The sequence below is a fragment of the Phocoena phocoena genome, chromosome 8 (assembly GCF_963924675.1).
Source record: "Phocoena phocoena chromosome 8, mPhoPho1.1, whole genome shotgun sequence".
NCBI lineage: Eukaryota > Metazoa > Chordata > Mammalia > Artiodactyla > Phocoenidae > Phocoena > Phocoena phocoena.
The window spans coordinates 64,437,584-64,457,279 of record NC_089226.1 but is presented as its reverse complement, the minus strand read 5'-3'; the positions used below and the strand labels follow the sequence as shown (position 1 = coordinate 64,457,279).

Sequence of the window (19,696 nt, the reverse complement as noted above, 5' to 3'; positions counted from 1 at the left end):
GTTATGCAGTAATTTTCCTGATACTCTATCGTTCTAACTATATTCTCTTTGTATATAAGTGTAAGCAAAGGTGTAAGGTGTGATGTCCTACTATTTGAGAAGCTTGCTATCAAAATCATACCTGACAGTGAGAAAAGACATTATTTATCATTTCAATCTGTCAGAAACAAAATAAAATCTTAACAGACCACTTATTAGAACACTTATTATAAAGAACTTACAGTGATATTAAATAACATAAATCCCTCAAGCTATTAGAAGGAAGGAAATGGAATAATAAAAAATAATCCAAAAGAAGGCAAGAAAGGAGAGAAAAGGAAGTATGGAACAGATGGGACAAATAGAAAGCAAAGAGTAAGATGGTAAATTTAAATTCAAATATATCAGTAATTATGTTACTTATAAATTGATAAATGCTCCAATTAAAAGAAAAAGATAATCAGAATTTTTTAAAGCTTTATGCTGCTTTTAAGGGCTTTATCTAATGTACAAGATTACAAAAAGGTTGAAAGTGAACAGAAAGAATACACCATGCAAAACTACCTTTAAAAAAACCTATTGTCACTATATAAATATTAAAGTAGATTTTTAAAGTAAAATTTTACTAGCAATAAAAAAGGATGGTTCATAATGACAAAAGTTTCATTTCATGCAGAATTTATTATAAACAAGTATAGTTTATTACAAGAATACAAAACTGGCTTGACAATTGAAAATTAATTGGCATAGTTCACCACATTAAAAGAATTATGAAGTGTTTTAAGTTCATTGTATACAGAAAAGCATTTTATAAAGTGTAATATATATTTATGATTTTTTACAAAAGAACCCTAAGCAAATTGGAAATACAGGGGAAGCTCCTTAATCTCCTAAGTGTCTAAAAAAATCCTATAGCAAAAATTACTTAATGGTAAACTATTGAAAACTTGTACTCTGAGATCAGGAAAAGAATGCCCACTATCACCACTTCCGATCAGTGTTGTACTAGAGGTCTTAGGAAGTACAAAAAGACTAGAAAAATAGATAATAAAAGTCAGAAAAATTGAAAAGAAAGAAATAAAACTGTATTATTCACAGATGATCTGATTATACACATAGAAAATCTGAAGGAATCAACAGATAAACTTGTTATATTAATAAGTGAATTTAATAAGGTCACTGGTACAAGGTCATTATACAAAAATTAGTCATATATGTACCAAAAACAAATAATTAAAATATGAAATTTTAAATGATGTTATTTTAGTACTACTGATACTACTTAAAGTCGCACTAAAAAACATTAAATACTTAGGAATAAATCTAGTACAAGATGAGTAAGACCTCTACATGGAACAGTCAAAACAATATTAAGGATCATTAAAGATACAAATAAATAGATATTTAATGTTCTTGGACTAAAATATTCAATATTCTAAAACTGCGATTTCTCCAGACATTGATCTATAGATTCGATGCAGTCCCAATCAAAATCCCAGAAAAATGTTTACAGAAATTGAAAAGATGATTCTAAGAGTTACACTAAAATGCAAAAGGCTAGAGGTAGTCAGCATAGTCTTATAGAATAACACTGCAGGATATCAAGACTTTTTATAAAGCTACAGTAATTAAGGCAGTATGGGATGTACACAGGAATAGACAAACAGACCACTAGAGCAAAAGAGGGAATACAGAAATATCTCAACATATAAGGACACTGGGTTTAAGATAAAGATAGCACTTAAGAGCAGTGGATAAAAGATGTTTTTTTCAATATATGGTGCTGGATATCCATACAAGAAAAAAATTAATTTTGACCTCTACCTTACACTGCATAGACAAAAATCAATTCCCATTGATCTGTAGATCTACCCGTAAAAGGTTAAAATAATTAAAAGCTTCCAGAAGACAGGAGAATATCTTCATGACCTTGAAGTAGGGAAAGATTTAAGACAGGAAAAACACTATCCAGAAAGTAAAAAATTGATAAATTAAGAAGTCTTATATATCAGAAGACATCATTAAGAGAGTAAAAAGGCAATAACTAATGGCAGAGGATATCCTCTTTTGTGAGGATATCCTGGTGGGCAATAAATATCTGAAAAGATGCTTGTATGGCTGTTAGCATAACTGATGCCATCTTGGGCCCTTACGGTTTCTCCTGTCTTTTGCTGACCCTACCAAGCACTGTACTATGCAGTGAGTCACTTCTCTGGCATCAAGAGCTTTGTAGTTAATAAATATTGTTTAATGATCATTAGGACCAGGTAGCCTCTATGCTCTGTTAGTCCCCAAACAATGATGAAAACCTTCCCTTAAGTATTCCCAGTACCCATGAGACTAGTTACCTATTCATATCTCTTAACTTGAGAATGCACATCCTGTTTCCAAGCACCTACCCCCATACCCTAGGTTAACTATAAAATTGTCCCAGTGGCCCCTCAGTGGCTTGGAGTGCAGTTGAGAATGTTTCCTCATCATTATTCACCCGATCTAGATCCCACCCTATGAGTTAGCTACCCTGTAATAAACTGATCCATTAATTATATGGAGCTGCCTGTCTGATTTTTTAGTCTCAAGATGCCTTCTCAGTTTGGTGGGTACTTTTGGTTCCCTCCATCCTCCAACAATGCTCAACCTATTAGTCTTCAGATAAATACAAATTAAAGTCCCAGTGAGACTGCTTTATACCTGCAAAAAAGGCTAAAATTTAAAAGACCAACAATACAAAATGCTAGTAAAAATGTTGAGCAAGTAGAACTCTTTATTGCTGGTGTGACTGTAAATTGGTTAAACAGCTTTAGAAAGCTGTCTGGCAGCATCTACTAAACTTCTAGACATGTATTGAACAGTGCACAATCTGTCATGTATCTGTTGGAAATTCTACTCCATCTAGGAATGCATATGTTCTCCCAAAAGACAACTGCAAGAATGTTCATGGCAACATGTTTCTTACATAGTCAAAAACTAGAAACTACTCAAAATCAACAATAGAAGAATAGATAAATAGTATAATCACATAGTGAGCTACTATATAGCAATGAAAATGAACAGACTACAGTTATATGCAAAGGCATGGATGGGTCTCATAAACATACTGTTGATCAAAAGAAGCCAGACACAAAAAAATAAATTCTATTCGTTCCTTTTTTGTTCAGAAAACAGGCAAAACTCATCCATGTTGTTAGCAGTCAAGGATAGTGATAATCTTTGAAGACGAAGAGGGAGAAATAGTGATTGGGAGGTGACACAGGGGATGCTGGTTATGGTCCATTTCTTGACCTAGGTGCTAGTGATATGGATTTCTAAAAAGAAATAGAGGGCCCTAAATAATGGAACTGCTTTTCAAGTCTTCTTGAGTGATTATGTCTATAGCTAGGTCTCTTTATCAGTTTGTGGTATTAGAAGAATACAGCCTGTAACTTCCTGAAGCATGGAAGTACTAGGTTTTCAGAATACTTCCAAGGTACCTCTGGTTAAGTATTAATGTCACGGATTTGTGCACGGAAAATGGCTAACATGTTAAATTTCATGTTAGGTATATTTTACCACAATAAAAAAAATCACAAAAAAAGACATGGATTAGAGGTTAGGAGGTTATTAATATGAAATCTCTTTGGTCTAATATTTCTAAATAAACTAAAGGAAAGAAATGCTCTGAAAGCTGCCTGTCTTCTAGTACTTAGTAATCTTTAAAAACAAGGTCTCTTGCCTGTTTTTCATTTTCCCAGCATCATATCCTGTAACTTTACGAGCTAATCTTTTTTTAAAATTATCAACATGTAGTGTTAATAAAATATTTAAACGTACTTGACATTTGAACGAATTGTTTTCATACCGAAGATCATTTGGTTTTGATTTTTAATCCTTTCACCATCTCTGGCAGTCTAAATATTAGTGTACTCTATTCTCTGTTGTCATTTCAGCAATCCAATGAGTTGACAGTTTGTCATTCTCATAAAGTTGACACTAATACATTAATCTTGGGACTTCCCTGGTGGCACAGTGGTTAGGAATCCGCCTGCCAGTGCAGGAGACACGGGTTCGATCCCTGGTCCGGGAAGATCCCACATGCCGCAGATCAGCTAAGCCCGTGAGCCACCACTACTGAAGCCTGTGCGTCTAGAGTCCATGCTCTGCAACAAGAGAAGCCACTGCAATGAGAAGCCCGCACACAGCAACGAAGACCCAACATAGCCATAAATAAATTAATAATTTTTTAAAATACATTAATCTTGCAATCTTTATTTCAAGTCATGTATAAGGCAAGGGAAATCATGTTTAACAGAAGCCTTTTTAATAATTCTTTGTAACGTTTTCATTTTCTAAGCTTGTTCCTCAGCAAAAGGCTGCAGTATCACTGAAGGAGGCTTATTAAAAATAATAATAATAATACAGATTAGTGGATGAGTTAGCTGTCTTCACCATCTAGGCCTTTTCTTCTCAAACCCTAAAGAACTGAGTTAAAACTTAGTTTCATATTTGAAATATATGTCTTACCACTCCACCAATATGTTTGAGTCTTAGAAAATTACTATGATATTATGATATTCATGTTCTTATATTCTCTTTCTCTCCATTTCTTTTTTCTTCTCCTCTCCCCACCCCTCCTCGCCCATCCAAATTATTCTCTTTCTCCCTTCCATGTCCCTAAAGCTATCCTGGCCTTTTAGTTGTACCTCAAGCTGTACAGGACAGTAGTTTACCAAGAGTAGCCCGCTGCTATCGACACAATCGCCTGCCTGTTGTATGTTGGAAGAACTCAAGAAGCAGTACCCTGCTTCTGCGATCTGGAGGATTCCATGGGAAGGGAGTAGTTGGCCTTTTTAAATCTCAGAACTCCCCTCAGGCAGGTAAGCGGCTCTCTTACAGCGGTATTCTGATCCTTCCACTTCAGAGTATTCCAAAAAATGAAGGAAGTAAAATCTGGGAATGCCAGTTGTACCCTTTCATCGAGCCTCTCACACATAGCCTTTTCCACGGTGCTATATACATGTACAGCTTAAGAACTAGACTTGACAATGTGGGGCTCCACCTTGAATTTACCATCTTGCTTAATATGTCTGTTTATATTTGGATTTTAATAGAAATTAACATAATGAAGTCTTTGGTTCTAGGCTGTTTTCACTTCACAAACCAGAGTATCCACAGATGGAAACAGATTACATATACTAATCATTTTCTTTTCTTTTGGGAAGCATTCAAATATATTTAACCACTTCAGAAGCAAATAGGGATTCTGTCCCATGTGGTATAAGATATTCTATCTCATTCCTACAAGTCTCTCTCACACGAGGGCAAACTAATGACCAAAATGCTGCTTTAGGAGCTCTCAAGCAGAGAGGTTTTCAGAAAGCCAGAGGCTGGCCAACTTTAAAAAGATATACTAAGTGCACTGCCCCTTTTTCTGAGGATATTTTTGAGCACCATGTCTGAGGTCTGAGGTCAGTCAGGAGCTATATTTTGCTAACCTTTCTCATAACTTCTAGCTTAAAGTAGATGCTCAATAAAATTAAACAAGGACCGCTAAGATATCAGATCCAGTTTAGGGATGGCTGCTGCATTCTTTCCTCTTTGGAAATGAACTCACTCAAGTTCAGTGGTTCAGTAGGTAGAACCATGTGCTTTTTGATATCTCTTCTTTATTCTCATCTGTTCCTTCCTGAAAGTTAAAAGTTGGCCAGTACGTCTTTGATCATTCAGTTGACTGAGGGCATGACACACACCACCCTATTTTATTATTGTTGTTGTTATTGTTATTATTTCACCTGGCATTTTTGTGTAATTGAAGGCAGTTGGCTTTTAACTTTTTCTGCCCAGAGGAATCCTCCCAAGCCACATAATGGGTATAATAGAACACAGCATATGTAGGTTATAGTTAGAAAACTTGAAATTGTTTTATTCCACTGGTTTCTTATTTTTCAATATAAATTTACTATATTTCACATTTTTGAGCTCACACATTTGCTCACATTTTAATATCTTTGAAATTGGAATGCAACTTACAATTCATGTGACAGAAATAATTGTGTCATGGTTTAAATGGCAGAGTTTTTTAGTCTTAGTACATAAAATTGTGGTGCATCTTATAATTGATGACATTTTAGAGTTTATAAAAGACGATGGCACCTTAAAGTTGATAAAATACAAAAATATAGTAATGCTTATTATTTATTTTCCTATTTTCACCTTGTCAGAAAATTTGTTAATATCTATTGTCCTTCCAGTGAATCCCTCCCGATGCCACTTTAAAGTGCCTGGGCCGATTTCAGTGATTCTGTTTTACTCCACACAAGCCAGGCTCAGACTCCCTCCAACCCAGAATTGCTCTGACAGTTGTTTCCATCTGTGCATACTTTTTGATCCTCTTTCAAAAGGACCAGGGAATTGAGCAGCAGCTGCTCTTGTCTTCTCATCTTCCTCCTCTCTTCCCACAACAACCCTCTACAAGTTCATATCCCCTAGGCCTATGTGACAGAATTGGAATAAAATTACTGGTACTGGGATATTCTCACCTCTGCCCATTCTGGGATGCTGAGGGAAACTGCTCCATCCTCTGCTCCCAAACAGTGGCATGGACAGAGTGGTTGGGGGAGATCATCAAGGACATGTTGTCTTTTATGAATCTTTATTTTGAGTTGATTGGTTGATGAGAAACTGCACCTGTGCTTGGAAGGACCGGCTGTATGTTGGTTTTCCAGACCTGGGCTCTTTCTGGGAGGATGATGAGGCAATCAAGAAATAGGTGTGGTGAAACCAATATCATAGGAGGATTAGCCATTTAATAGTTTGGAGCTTTAAGTGGGGCTGGTTTCTATATTTGGGTACGGTAACTTGAAGACCATATATAGAAAGAATAAGCGTATGTATATAGAGAGAGCCTGTTTTATTAACATAGATACAGTTTGTTTTATGTAATATCTTTTCCTTTTATAGCTCCTACCTCCTCTTTAGAATCTTCCAGTAGCATAGAACAAGAAAAGTACTTGCAAGCCTTACTGAGTGCAGTTTCTGTCCATCAGAAACTCAGTGGCAATAACACCCTTACTGTCAGGCCAGCACTTGCTCTGTCTCCAGGTAAGATTTAATATTTTTCTTCTTGACAACTGTGAAAGGTCATATTCATTCCTAGGGTTAGTCTCTTTAGTTATTTGCATTGTTCCTTCAACATGACCCCTTAATGTTTTACCTTGTGGGGCTATAACTTTATTTTATTTAGACATCAGGGTACCACTATTAACTTCTAGTAAATAGTAACCAAATTTAGAGATTTAATTATTTCCTTTTTAAAAGAGTAATAGGAGAGGTGGTGGAAAACATAAAGTCATGTGGGATTTTTTTTTTTCCTGGAATCTGTTTTACATAGACTTTAAAATATTACAGAGTTGAATGTGTAAGTTGAACATCTGTTTATTAAATGTATATTTATTAAAATCATCATGTATAACTTTGAAATTCCTGAAATTTCTGTAGCCTTTTATGATTTGCAGTACAGTTTGTTTTCACTAGATTTGGATGAAGCCATTAAGACTTGTACTAATATTCTGTTTCAGTTATCATGTGATGGAACCCCAAAGGGTTCATGTAGAGGTAACCCTAATGTGTTAGACACAGGAGCATGTGACTTGAGAAGTTGGTCTCCTTGGCTTAATCAGCTATTTGAATAGCTCAACATAAGCAGAAAGTGGCTTTTCTTGTAAAGTAACACCATGCATGCCTCGTTTCATTTATCATTAAATTCTCTGATTGCACTTGCCAAACCTAACTCTCTATAATCTTGCAGATGTGTGTATCTCTGAGGAAATAGTAACACTGCCCTTGTTATCTCTATTAAAGCTTTGGGTACTTAAAAAGTACAATGTTTGGCAGCAATTAGACATGCTACACATGAAGATAACTTTTTGTCATTTGAGTAATGTTAACCCGAACGACATGGTTTTTGTTCTTCTTTTTGGCTGACTTTAGGGACTGAAAGGAGGACTTCAAGAATGTCCACTGTGCTTAAGCAGGTAGTGCCAGGACATTTGGATGTAAACCCATCCAATAGCTTTGCTCGAGGAGGTTAGTAAGATTGATTTTATAACTGAGCACTGATACAACCTTAAAAGCAGAAAACTTTTTTCTAGATAGCGATACTTCAAATCAACTAATTATGGTTAAATTTGTTTTTGATTACCCTTTTCTAAACGAATGATCACATTTATTACTAGCATGGTGACAGATGAGTTTAGCCTCGTGGGACAAGAGGTATAATAATTGCTGAAATCTTAACATACTGATGAGTTTGGAAGCACTGGGAGAGGAGGGGAACATATCTAAATGGTGACTCAGCTCTGGCAGCATTCCATGATGCTTCACGTTTGCAGTGTAGAAAGGCTGAGCACAGAAGCATAAACAGTTAGGGAGACATGATTCCAGACTCAAAGGCTGTGCCTCCAGTGCCTGTTATTTTTACTCCTGTTCTCTGAAGTGCTAGTTTGAGGAGTAAGAGACAGTGGTTCAGAATCAACATAAAGACTCTATTTTACAAAATTCACTTTTTTTCCTTTTGAAAACCAAGATTACTATGTACATCTCCTGGCAGCCATATTGATTCTTTAGATACTTTTTTTCCTACCTCATCAGAACTTTCTGTGATGGCAGAATTTCCTAAGAGCTTTCAGCCTTCTTCAAGTATCTTCCTAATCAGGCCTTAAGGTCATTGTAATAGTTCGCTAGGGCTACTGTAACAAAGTGCCACAAACTGTGTGGCTTAAACAACCATTTGTCTCACAGTTCCGGAGGCTAGAAGTCCAAAACGAAGGTGTTGTCAGGGTTGGCTCCCTCGGGGGGCCGTGAAGAATAATCTGTTCCATGCCTTTCCCCTAGCTTCTGGTGGTTTGCTGGCAATTTTTGGCATTCCTTAGCTTGTAGAAGCATCAGCCATATTGCTGCCTTCATCTTTACATGACATTTTCCCTGTGCATCTGTCTCCACATTTCCCCTTTCATAAGGACACCAATCATGCTGAATTAGGGGTCCACCCCACTCCAGTGTGACCTCATCTGATTACGTCTGCAATGACCCTATCTCCAAATAAGGTCACATTTTCTGAGGTACTGGGGGTTAGGACAACATCATAAGAAATTTGACAGGGGGTAGGGACACAGTTAAACCCGTAACAGTCATATGTAACTTTTCCCGGAACTTTTAAAATACTATTGTTTTAAAGTTTAAGACACAAACTTCATTCTTTTCATCATTTCTTCCTTGGTGAATCTGAACTAAAAGATAGTACAGTGACTTTCTCCTAAGGTTTCTGGTATTTTTGTTGCCAAGAACTCCTGTCAGAATTTGGTTCGACGTTGCAGTTCTTATTGCTTTATTTGCCATCTGAAAGCTTATATTAGCAGGCACATCAGAAACTTTTCCCTTTAACTTTTAGTAGGATGCAACTTCTGGCATATGTCTGGTTAGTTGAAGTCTTCCCATCCCCACCCTGCTCTTGAGTTTTGCCTTTGTAAACTTCATCAACAACATGTTATCTATTCCTCCATTGGGCCAGGTGACCCGTAATATAAATTTTAGGTACAAAACTGTCTCTCCTTCTGTGTTGGTACCTAAGGCACAAGGATATTCACCAATCTGTTTCAACTACATTATCTTTGCTTTTTTTATATTGGCCTCAGACTCATGGCTTTTTTATACAAGGGAATCCCCACTAGTGGTTACATTCTAGTTATGAGTCCATTCTTTGCTATTCTCAAAGGTACCTGGAAGGCTGTATTTACATTTTAGGATTAAAATCTCCTATTTAATCTGTTTATGACCCTTTCTATGCATAATGAGGCCATAATTATTATTTCTGACCCCCTTCCCAAATATTTTCTTCTGAAAATTCTGTAAACTTAGTGTGTTTCCTTATGACAATTTTTTGCTCCTAACCTGGTCCCCTTCATTCTGGTATCTTAAGCTAGGATCCAGAAACGCAAATCTTATTATTTTACTCCATCTCTTAATTCTTCACTCCCAAAGCCTCCAAATCTCCCAAGGTCCCAGTGATTAACTGGAAGATGAGATACGGCTGTTTCCTGGCACCTTCAACTTCTTCTGTGATCCCTGGAGCTGCTTTCCTTTGTCTCCTCTGATAGCATCATCCCTCTCACATAGAGCAGCAGGAATGGACTGGGGCAAGCAAGTTTGGGAATTCTCAGAAGATTCCCTATTAACATGAACATGGCAGGTAGACGCACACTCAGATTGACCAGGGCAAGACTATATGTAGACACCTGCATGCCCTGACATTAGTTCATTTCCTTGTTCCCACCCTCGAGTACAGAGTCTCTTCATTCCTGCAGAGAGCTGGGTACCACTTCTCCAGCAGTTCCTCATTTACCCTGTGTGGGAAGAGCCTCCTATCTCGAAATCTCCCTCCTAACCTTCTCCTTTTTCCTCATCTGTATTTTCACTGTTTTTCCATTCCTTTCATTGTCATAGAATCTTAGTTACAGGTTTCCTTCTTACGTTATTTCCACTGTGTGCCTTTCCCACTCTAATGAGCCAGGGTTTAGACTGACCTTCACCTTCTCCTTCACCCTTTTTCAGTGAGGGTGGTCACTTAGCGTTCAGCATGCACGTTGAAGAGTTCCTAAGCCAGGGGAAGCAACCTTTTTGACGCAAAAACCAGTTAAGAAAAAATGAAGATGTGAATAGATCACATTGCTTTTCATTTAAAATTACAATAGCTTTTGTGCCCCATGGGGAAAATGCAAGTATTTGCAACTTGGATAAATTATCTTGTTGTATAGAAAAATGCCATGAGAAAATCTGCCTCTTAAATATAAAAATGAAATACCTGGGTATATTTGAGAAGTAGCCACATGGAGGCAGCTTTTAAATTTTTCATCCTTTACATTTTCATAGCCCTTTAAGTTCCTCTACAGTGTTATTTTATCCTTAAAATAACCTCCAGGACAGGTACTTTAGGAGGCTTTGAGAGATGATGTGACTTAGCCAAGATCACTTAGCAGCCAAGAGCATAATTGGGACTAAGATTAGGTCAGTCCATTTCAGTGCAGCCTTCACTGAATATAGCTTATACCTCATGCACTCTGCTAGGCATAAGGTCACATCCATAAATTCAGTATACCCTGTCGTCACGTCCAACCCAAGCATCTCTTTTCCTTCTCTCCTTTGTTCTGAACAGAGTAGAGAGAACAATACCATTGCTCAGCAAACGCTCATGCTCTGAACAACACTGCACTCCCATGGGTGGGATGAACTGTAGCACTTCTTCCCTGAAACAGTCCCCTTAGCCAGACCCTGCTGGACAGATCCGGGGTCACATGGTTGCTTAGGAGAGAAGACATTAAGAGTTTGGTTCAGTTACATTCAGATTCAAGCTGCAGTCCTACCACTTAGCGTATGATATTAAGCAATTCAGGAAACTTCGTAATTTTTAGTGTCCTCATCCGTAAAGTGGAGATAATAAAAAGTATTCTAGCTTCAGAATAGTTATGGGGAATGAATGAAATAATATATGTAAAGCCCTTCACTTAGTAAGTGGCTCGTTATTAATAGGAGCTCAATAAATGTTAGTTCCATTATTATTGTTGAGGTTGTTGTCATTATTGTTGCATAATACTCCACTGAAATGGGAGGAAAGTCTACATTTGTATGTAAATTACCTTAAGCCAGGTTGCTTCTCACTGGCCAAAGGCAAGCAGATAAAGGAGAATGTGTCTTAGGCCTAGACCAGTAACTTTCAAACTTTTTTGACCATGGCTCACAGTAAGAAATACATTTTATATCTATATGTATACATACACATTTTATATCACAAAGGTAGTACTAAGTCACAATGCAAAATGTATATAGACTATAACGAAAGTTTCATGAAACAATATTCATCTATACCACATGCAGTGCTCATAGTATTTTCCACTCTAATCTGTTTCACTTCCTTAAAAATACTGGTTCGACCTTCTAAAATGATTTCACAAACCACTAAGGAGGACCCTGCAGTCTGGAAAAACACCGCTCCAGGTCGGTGTTACATGCTCAGGACAAGTATTTGACACCTAGGAATCACTCAGGAAGCTAAGCAGACCTCGCCACCAATGCAGTAGTGTAATGCCTTTGGTTAATGTGACTGCCAGATGGACTTACGGTTCTCCAAGCCCTGCTGGCCCCATATCAGTACAGCCCGTTTTCTCATTGCTGATTTTCTGCTAGGTGATAAACACTTGGCAGTTTTTCATTAATGAGGCTCTGTTTGAGAAAGTGCTTAATTTTTTTTTAATTAATACCCTTTTCATTCAGGGCAAATAATTGAGTTGAAAGTATAGTAGAGAACTACAACAGCTCATATGTATCAATTTTCAAAAAGAAAATAATCAACAAATGTTTGCAGTACTTAGATATCAGGCTCTCAGCATGGATATAAGAGTAAATGTGATTAGGTCCCTGCCCTTTGGAGTACACAATCAAGTAGAATAAAATGTGCAAATAATCACAGTGCAATGGGATCAGAGTTCAGATAGAGCTGTCTACAACTCTAGGAGGACAGTCAAGAATGCTTTTCAGAGGAGTTTACATTGTTCCTGGATCTTAAGGAATAAGAAGTTTGTCAGGTAAAGAAATGGGAAAAGTCATTCTAGGCCAAGGGACTAGCATAAGGAAATGATATATTTAGGGAACAGTATCTCAGAATCAGGAACCAACCACTCAGGCTTCACTGTAAGCATTTAATGATCCATATTCCAATAGGAAAGCTTAAAACCTTGGCAGAAAGGAGAGTAGTTGGCTCGCACACAGGAGTCCCTGTGCCTTTTTCATGCTGTTCCAGGTCTTTGTTCTGTCTTGCAGTAGCATTCTCTGTGTATAATCAGCCAGTGCCTCTGCAACCCTTAGCTTTCTGACTTCCTTTGGCCACTAAAGCCATCAAGGCCCTTCATTTCCTACTTCCAAAGGAGTGAGACAGAAATGAAAAATCACTTATGATGATTTTTCTTTTATCAAATTATGTCATATTTTAGCAGTTTTGAAATGGATAGCTTAATAATCCTGCCATTAATGTTTTCAATCCTGAATAAGTACAGAATCATTTTCCTTAAGTGATTTGAGCAGTTCCTTTACTCAGGAAAGAATATAACTGTAACTTACTGCTCACCATTATTGTTATTACCAGGTAAAGTTTGCGATAAGTCACGAAGCACTTTCTTTCTGTTGGAAAAAAACAATATTACTCAAATTACAAAAGTATTATCTTTGATACTGCCTATCATTTTGGTGCAAATAGGGATTTTAGGAGAAGTCATTACGTCAACCATCACAAGCTGTATTTTTAGTGGCATTGGGTATTGTCACAGGGTCATAAATTTTTGCTGCTTGTAACTATCTATCTGCTTATGGAAAATAAATGGAATTTCCAAATGAAAAGAGGAAAAAGAGAAGATAGTGTGGCAATGCTTAATGCTCTACTGCAAAAACATGCCCTTTGTTATTCCAAATGGTTGTTAGAGGTTCATTCCTGATATGATGGCCTTGCTCAAAGAACAAACATGTTGTACGACACATCGTATTTGCCAATCAGTCAGCCTCCTTAAATGCTAGGGCCAGTGTATTCCTAACATTCACCCCTCCCCAAATTCCTTAATTTTATTATAAAAATTTGTTTCTCACCAAATGACAACCTCCAAAAGTTTATTCCATTTGGTATAATTTTTTAGTGGCACTCTTTGCTGCGCTGTCCATTTCATTGTGCTTTTATAATATTTATAAACAAGTGCTGAAATTTCATTTAACAGGCACTCAGTTCCTCTCTTTGTGTGACTGTGCAGCTTTTTATTTGTTAATCAAATCTTCTGCTTTTAATATATTTACATTTTCCCCCTATCATTAACTTAATGTTTAAAATTAACCCGTTCTTTTCTTACTCCATTTGCTCTGATGTTTGCTGCTATATACATTTCATTCCTTCTTCCTTCTTTAATCTTGCCTACCAGTGCATGGGTACAGAGATAAATGTTTTACTCAGTCAAATCCCAAATCTTCAGCTAAGGGAAGAGTCCATTATCAAGGTACTGTATTATCTGTCCTGATGTGTCACTCTTTTTAACCATCTTCATATGAAAGCATATGTGTTACAAGTGACTTTTTTCACATTTGTTTGTCAAATTATCTTTATTCTCATCCACATTCTGAATTTCCTCTGTGATGCCATTTACCGAAAAATTAACACTTGCTGTAACATCTAAGAAAACTCATAGGTTATAATAGAAAGTTTCATCCATGTTAAGCAGAAATTTACAATACCTTTTCTTGAGAACTGGTCTCCTGACCCTATAGATGCTTATAAAGAGAAGCAGATGTGACATTATCATGATGACTTGTAGTCACCTAGAAACATGGCTTGATTTAACATTTGGCAAAGATTAAAGCTTCTCAAAGAGCCTTTCCAAATCTAGAGAATGCACTTTAGGGAAGCAGTGGCAGTGTTATGTACCACTGTGACTCCGTCACCAGCTTGAACGCTACAGTCTGTGGGCATTTGTAAGGAGCTCTGTCAAATTTGGGACTTATTATATGCCTTTGTGTTTAGATATTTAATATTTGATAGTCTCACTTGCATATTAGAAATCCTTGATTTTTCTAATTAATATAATTAAGGTCAACTTATGAGATCCTTCCAGTAGCTTAGCTTGACCTTTCCCTTAGAAGACATCTGCTTCTGACTGTACCTTTTAAATAAAGCTTCCTAAGATTCAGTGAAATGCATATTACTAAATTTATAACTTCTCACTGTTTTTCCTGGATACTGGGGGAAAAAAGACTAAAATATAACTTTTACTGACTTAAAATTACATTATTTTGGCATGATACACAAATATTAATTCTCAGATTTTAGTGGGTTTAGTAAAGTTGTAATTTATTTCTTAATGTGGTTTTATGGTTAAATTGACTGACTAAAGCAGAATAATGTTCCTTCTTTCTTGAAGCCCTGAGAAATTTACTCCACGTTCTCCTTCCTAGGCTTCATTATTGCATCCTGCCCACATTTTTTCTTTCCTAGAGCCAGTGCACTCTATTTATGATACCAGTATTTACTTATAATTACTGAATTTATATCAGTATACAAAAATAGAATTGACTTGGGTGACTTATTAGGTTCCTCTGAGCCAAATGATTTTTGAAATACTATATTAATAATGCTTATATGATGCAAAAGTAAATGACAAATGACCAATATGATACATGATTACTTAGATGAATTAATTTGCTGTTACCTCTAAAACTGTACCCACAGAGCATGCATCTTTTCCCCTATTCAGTGTCATTCTCACATCAGATTATCTCACTCAATTGTTTTGACTTTTGTGAAGGTGTTTGGGCAAGTCTTCGCTCTAGCGCTCGCCTGATCAGCTCTCCAACATCCTTCGTTGATGTTGGCGCCCGGCTGGCAGGCAAGGATCACTCGACGTCCTTCAGTAACAGCACTTACCTGCAAAACCAGCTCTTGAAACGCCAAGCAGCCCTTTATATATTTGGTGAGAAGTCGCAGCTAAGGGTAAGATTTCTTTTTCTCACTTAGAAACTTCATGGATACGTGAAGGCAGTGTATAAAACTTATTTCATAAACCAGCTTTCCTAGAAATTTGTTTTTTCCTTTTTGATGCATGGAGTCTTAACCTGGAGTTAATAATCTTTAAAAAAATTAGCTCATGTATATGTATACATGTATGTCTACCTGTACTTATGTAGATAGAGATACACATGCATATACACAATGCATATTTATTAGGCATGAAAACAAGTGCTTATTCATAATCATTTTTAAAATCAGCATAAATATCATGAATATTAGGGAGTGTACATTAAAAAAATAAGGCTTATCCAGGCTGCGTTTTTCCACTGTCTTAGTTCAGCTTCCATAGGAATCTGTGCCCATGGCAAAACAGATGTTTTTGTTCTTGTAAACCTATTGATAAAGCTACAGGAAGGAAGAGTGGAAAGAAGAGTATGGCACTGCATATGGAGGCAAGGGAAGGCCAAGGCTACACTTCTTAAGTTACATTCTTTAAGGGTTCTCAAGACTGTATAGAGTGACACGTCCTAAGACATGTCAGAAAATGTAAGATATTAGCTGGTAATCAACTTTATTCTTACTTTTTTTTTTTTTTTTTGGCTGCATTGGGTCTTCGTTGCTGCCCGGGCTTTTTCTAGTTGAGACGAGTGGGGCCTACTCTTTATTGCGGTGCACAGGCTTCTCAGTGCGGTGGCTTCCCTTGTTGCGGAGCACAGGCTCTAGGCGCACAGGCTTCAGTAGCTGTGGCTCACAGGCTCTAGAGCACAGGCTCAGTAGTTGTGGTGCACGGGCTTAGTTGCTCTGCGGCATGTGGGATCTTCCCGGACCAGGGCTCAAACCGGTGTCCCCTGCATTGACAGGCGGATTCTTAATCACTGCGCCACCAGGGAAGCCCCTTTATTCTTACTTTTAAATTATTATGTTAAAGAGCTTCACTATGCTCAAGTCCCATAAATTGTAAAGATAGTCCCTATCTCCAAAAGCAACAATAATTCCTTGGGGTTTAATGTTTTTGCAGTTCACACATTACAGAATAAATTTCATTACTACTGACAGGTGTGTGGGAAATAAAAGTATTTGGGGTTTTTTGGGGGGGTTTGTTTTTGTTTTTTATTTTGACTGTGCTGGGTCTTCATTGCGGTACGCGGGCTTTTTGTTGTGGCTCACGGGCTTCTCTAGTTGTGGCGTGCGGGCTCAGTAGTAGCGGTGCGCAGACTTAGTTGCCCTGCAGCATGTGAGCTCTTAGTTCTGTGATCAGGGATCAAACCCGCGTCCCCTGTATTGGAAGACAGATTCTTAGCCACTGGACCACCAGGGAAGTCCCTAAAAGTATTTGTTAATTCAGAAATCCCCTCAAAGTTTAGTCCAGTGCCCCAGTGAGCACTGGACAATCTAGACAGACGTTCAGCTGAACTGTAAAATGGAGGCTGTGAGCAGGATCCCACATGCTTGGTCCTCAGGATGCCAGTGACTGAGTCAGCTCTTCAGTGGCAGTCTGGCTTTGCTAGCTCTTCTCCCACTGCCTGGACTACTGCAGTCACTTAGTCACCAAGCTTTAGGGTAGAGGGAATGAAACTGCTGGGTAATGCTCAATTTTTAAATATGCACACGTGTCTTCTGATACAGCAGATAATTTTATATCCAGAAAATAGTTGGGACATTTTTCAAAAGTAGTCCAGGGATGCCTGCACAGCCTCGTTGGCACCAGTGTCTTTCCCAGAACACAGACTTTGCCCACTTCAGCACACCTCTTATTTATGATCTGAGTCACTCCCCAAGGTTTGTCTCCTGAATGCTCACCTCTGCTATTCCCTTTGCACATCAGTCCTCAGATAAGCTGTGTGATCATGCATATATGAGTAAGAAAGACTGACCAATTGGGACCCTGCCTCCTTTCCTCCCTCTCTCCCTCCCTCCTTTCTCTTTCTTTCTTTCATCAATAAAATACTATATTTTAAAAACATAATTCCAAACATAATTTCTGGCACAATAGTTATTAGGATTTTTGTATATTCCTTCACATTTTGCTTTTTATTAATTCAACTGTGTCTGTAGAGTATGGGTGCATATCTGTCTGACGTGTGCCATAGTCTAGCCAGCACAGTGCTGCCTAGTTGCAGCTCCACACCTTTTTATCCCAACAAAGGAAACATAGGAAAGCAAATAAGTGAGAGTGACTCATTCTAAACAATCTGGAATTGCCCTTATTTACCTTTTTTAATTCACATACTTTAATATCTTATACTTAGTAACAAATTCTTCATAATCTTAACTGTGTCGAACACGATGGTTGATAACTCCTGCTTTATAAGGTAGGTATACCTAGCTCAAGTATTGTTGGGAAATGGAAAGGCATCTAGTTTTTCTGAAAAGTAAACTATTTTTATATGTTTTTTAAAAAAACCAATATGACACGACACTGTAAGTCAATTTTCCAATGAAAATTTTTAAAAATAAAGTAGATAACTAACAAGGGCCTACTGTATAGCACAGTGAACTATACTCAGGAATATAAATGTCTAAATGTCTTGGTAAATATATCTGGATTGTAATAATATGTTTTGAATTGCATAGAACGTTTAAAGCAAAAAAAGATTTTAAAAAAAACTAACAGAAAAGAACTCATGTTCTCATAGTGCTAAGTTCTTTATCTCAAGCCATCTTTCCATGTTGTATAATAGATTTCATATTTATTTTAATCACTGCATAACTTTTGTTTTAAACATTCAGTCCGTTTTTTAATATTTATTTTATTTTTATTTATTTTTATTTTTCGGCTGTGTCTGGTCTTCATCATGGCATGTGGGATCTTCATTGCAGCATGAGGGATCTTTTTGGCGTGGCACGCAGGCTTCTCTCTAGTTGTGACGTGTGGGTTTTCTCTCTCTAGTTGTGGCACGTGGGCTCCAGAGCGCATGGGCTCTGTAGTTGTGGCACGCGGGCTCCAGAGCACATAGGTTCTGTAGTTTGTGGCACGCAGGCTCTCTAGTTGAGGTGCACAGGCTCAACAGTTGTGGCGCGCGGGCTTAGTTGCCCCGCAGCATGTGGGATCTTAGTTCCCCTACCAGGGATCATCCCGCATCCCCTGCATCGGAAGGTGGATTCTTTACCACTGGACCACCAGGGAAGTCCCATAACTTTCTGTTTTGTTGGATGTTTTGGTTTCTTTCTTTATCATCTATATGTAAAATTGCAGTCACATTTTCAAGCATATAGCTTTTTATTTTTATTTTTTATTGAGATACAATCCACTAGAGGATTTTTTCCTACATTTTAGATTATTTCTTTAGGCTAGCTTCCTAAAAGTGGAATTACTAAGACAAAGAAACTTTTTTTTTCCTTAATATACATTGGTAATGCTGTTTAAGAAAAAAAACTTGGGGGTTTTTACTTTTTATTTTGAAACTTTAATAGGCCTTTAAAAAATAAAGTGACCAATATAAGACATGAAACAGACCCAATATATAAGTCTTTGGCAGCAATTTTTTGTAATTGTGGTAAAATACAAATAACATAAAATTTACCATCTTAACATGTATAGTTCAGCAGTGCTAAGTACATTCATATTATTGTACAGCCAATCTCCAAAAAGCAGTTTACTCTTAGAAAAGCAGATGATCCAGTAGAGTAATTTGGGCAGAATGTGAAGAAAGTGAAAAGAACATGAGAAAATTATTAATTCATTCTTTGGCGTAAGAAGTTAGAGAACTTTTAAATCGTCTTCAGAAGTAGGCAACTAGATTATCAAAATAAACTATTTCAATGGGCCACCAATTTAGCATTCTTTAGTTAAAATTGCAAACTCACATAGAAAAAATTCCATATGGATTAAAAATATAAATGATAAAAATACTGAAACAAAGATTGATATATGTCATACTGAGTGAAAAATAGTCCAAAAGTTAGAAATCAACAAAGCCTTTCATGTTTTACTGTATATATATATTTTTTTTATTGGCTTTAAAAGAATACAATATTAGTAGTCGTAGGGCAGTGAGATAGTGATTTTTATATTCTTCTCAGTGTTTATCTCTGTTTTTTTCATTTTCACAATGACTATGTTTTACTTGCATAATAAGAAACAAATGTTATGTCTATAAACTTGAATTTGTAGAGCTCTGGAACCTCAACAGCATATTACCTTTTAATTAT

At 37.0% G+C, this 19,696-nt stretch overlaps 1 protein-coding gene across 4 annotated transcripts in view; it reads left to right on the top strand.

Annotated features, from left to right (window-relative positions):
• Nucleotides 1-19,696, top strand: part of SBF2 (SET binding factor 2) — a 459,215-nt gene that overhangs the window by 404,535 nt on the left and 34,984 nt on the right. For 2 of the 4 annotated variants that reach the window (XM_065882548.1, XM_065882549.1), the window contains 3 exons: nucleotides 4,636-4,832; nucleotides 6,916-7,056; nucleotides 15,342-15,526. In XM_065882548.1, the coding sequence (XP_065738620.1) occupies nucleotides 4,636-4,832; nucleotides 6,916-7,056; nucleotides 15,342-15,526 (523 nt within the window). Of the gene's footprint in view, nucleotides 1-4,635; nucleotides 4,833-6,915; nucleotides 7,057-7,944; nucleotides 8,041-13,964; nucleotides 14,040-15,341; nucleotides 15,527-19,696 lie in introns of all 4 variants that reach the window. The other 2 variants (XM_065882546.1, XM_065882547.1) reach the window with 2 other exon arrangements.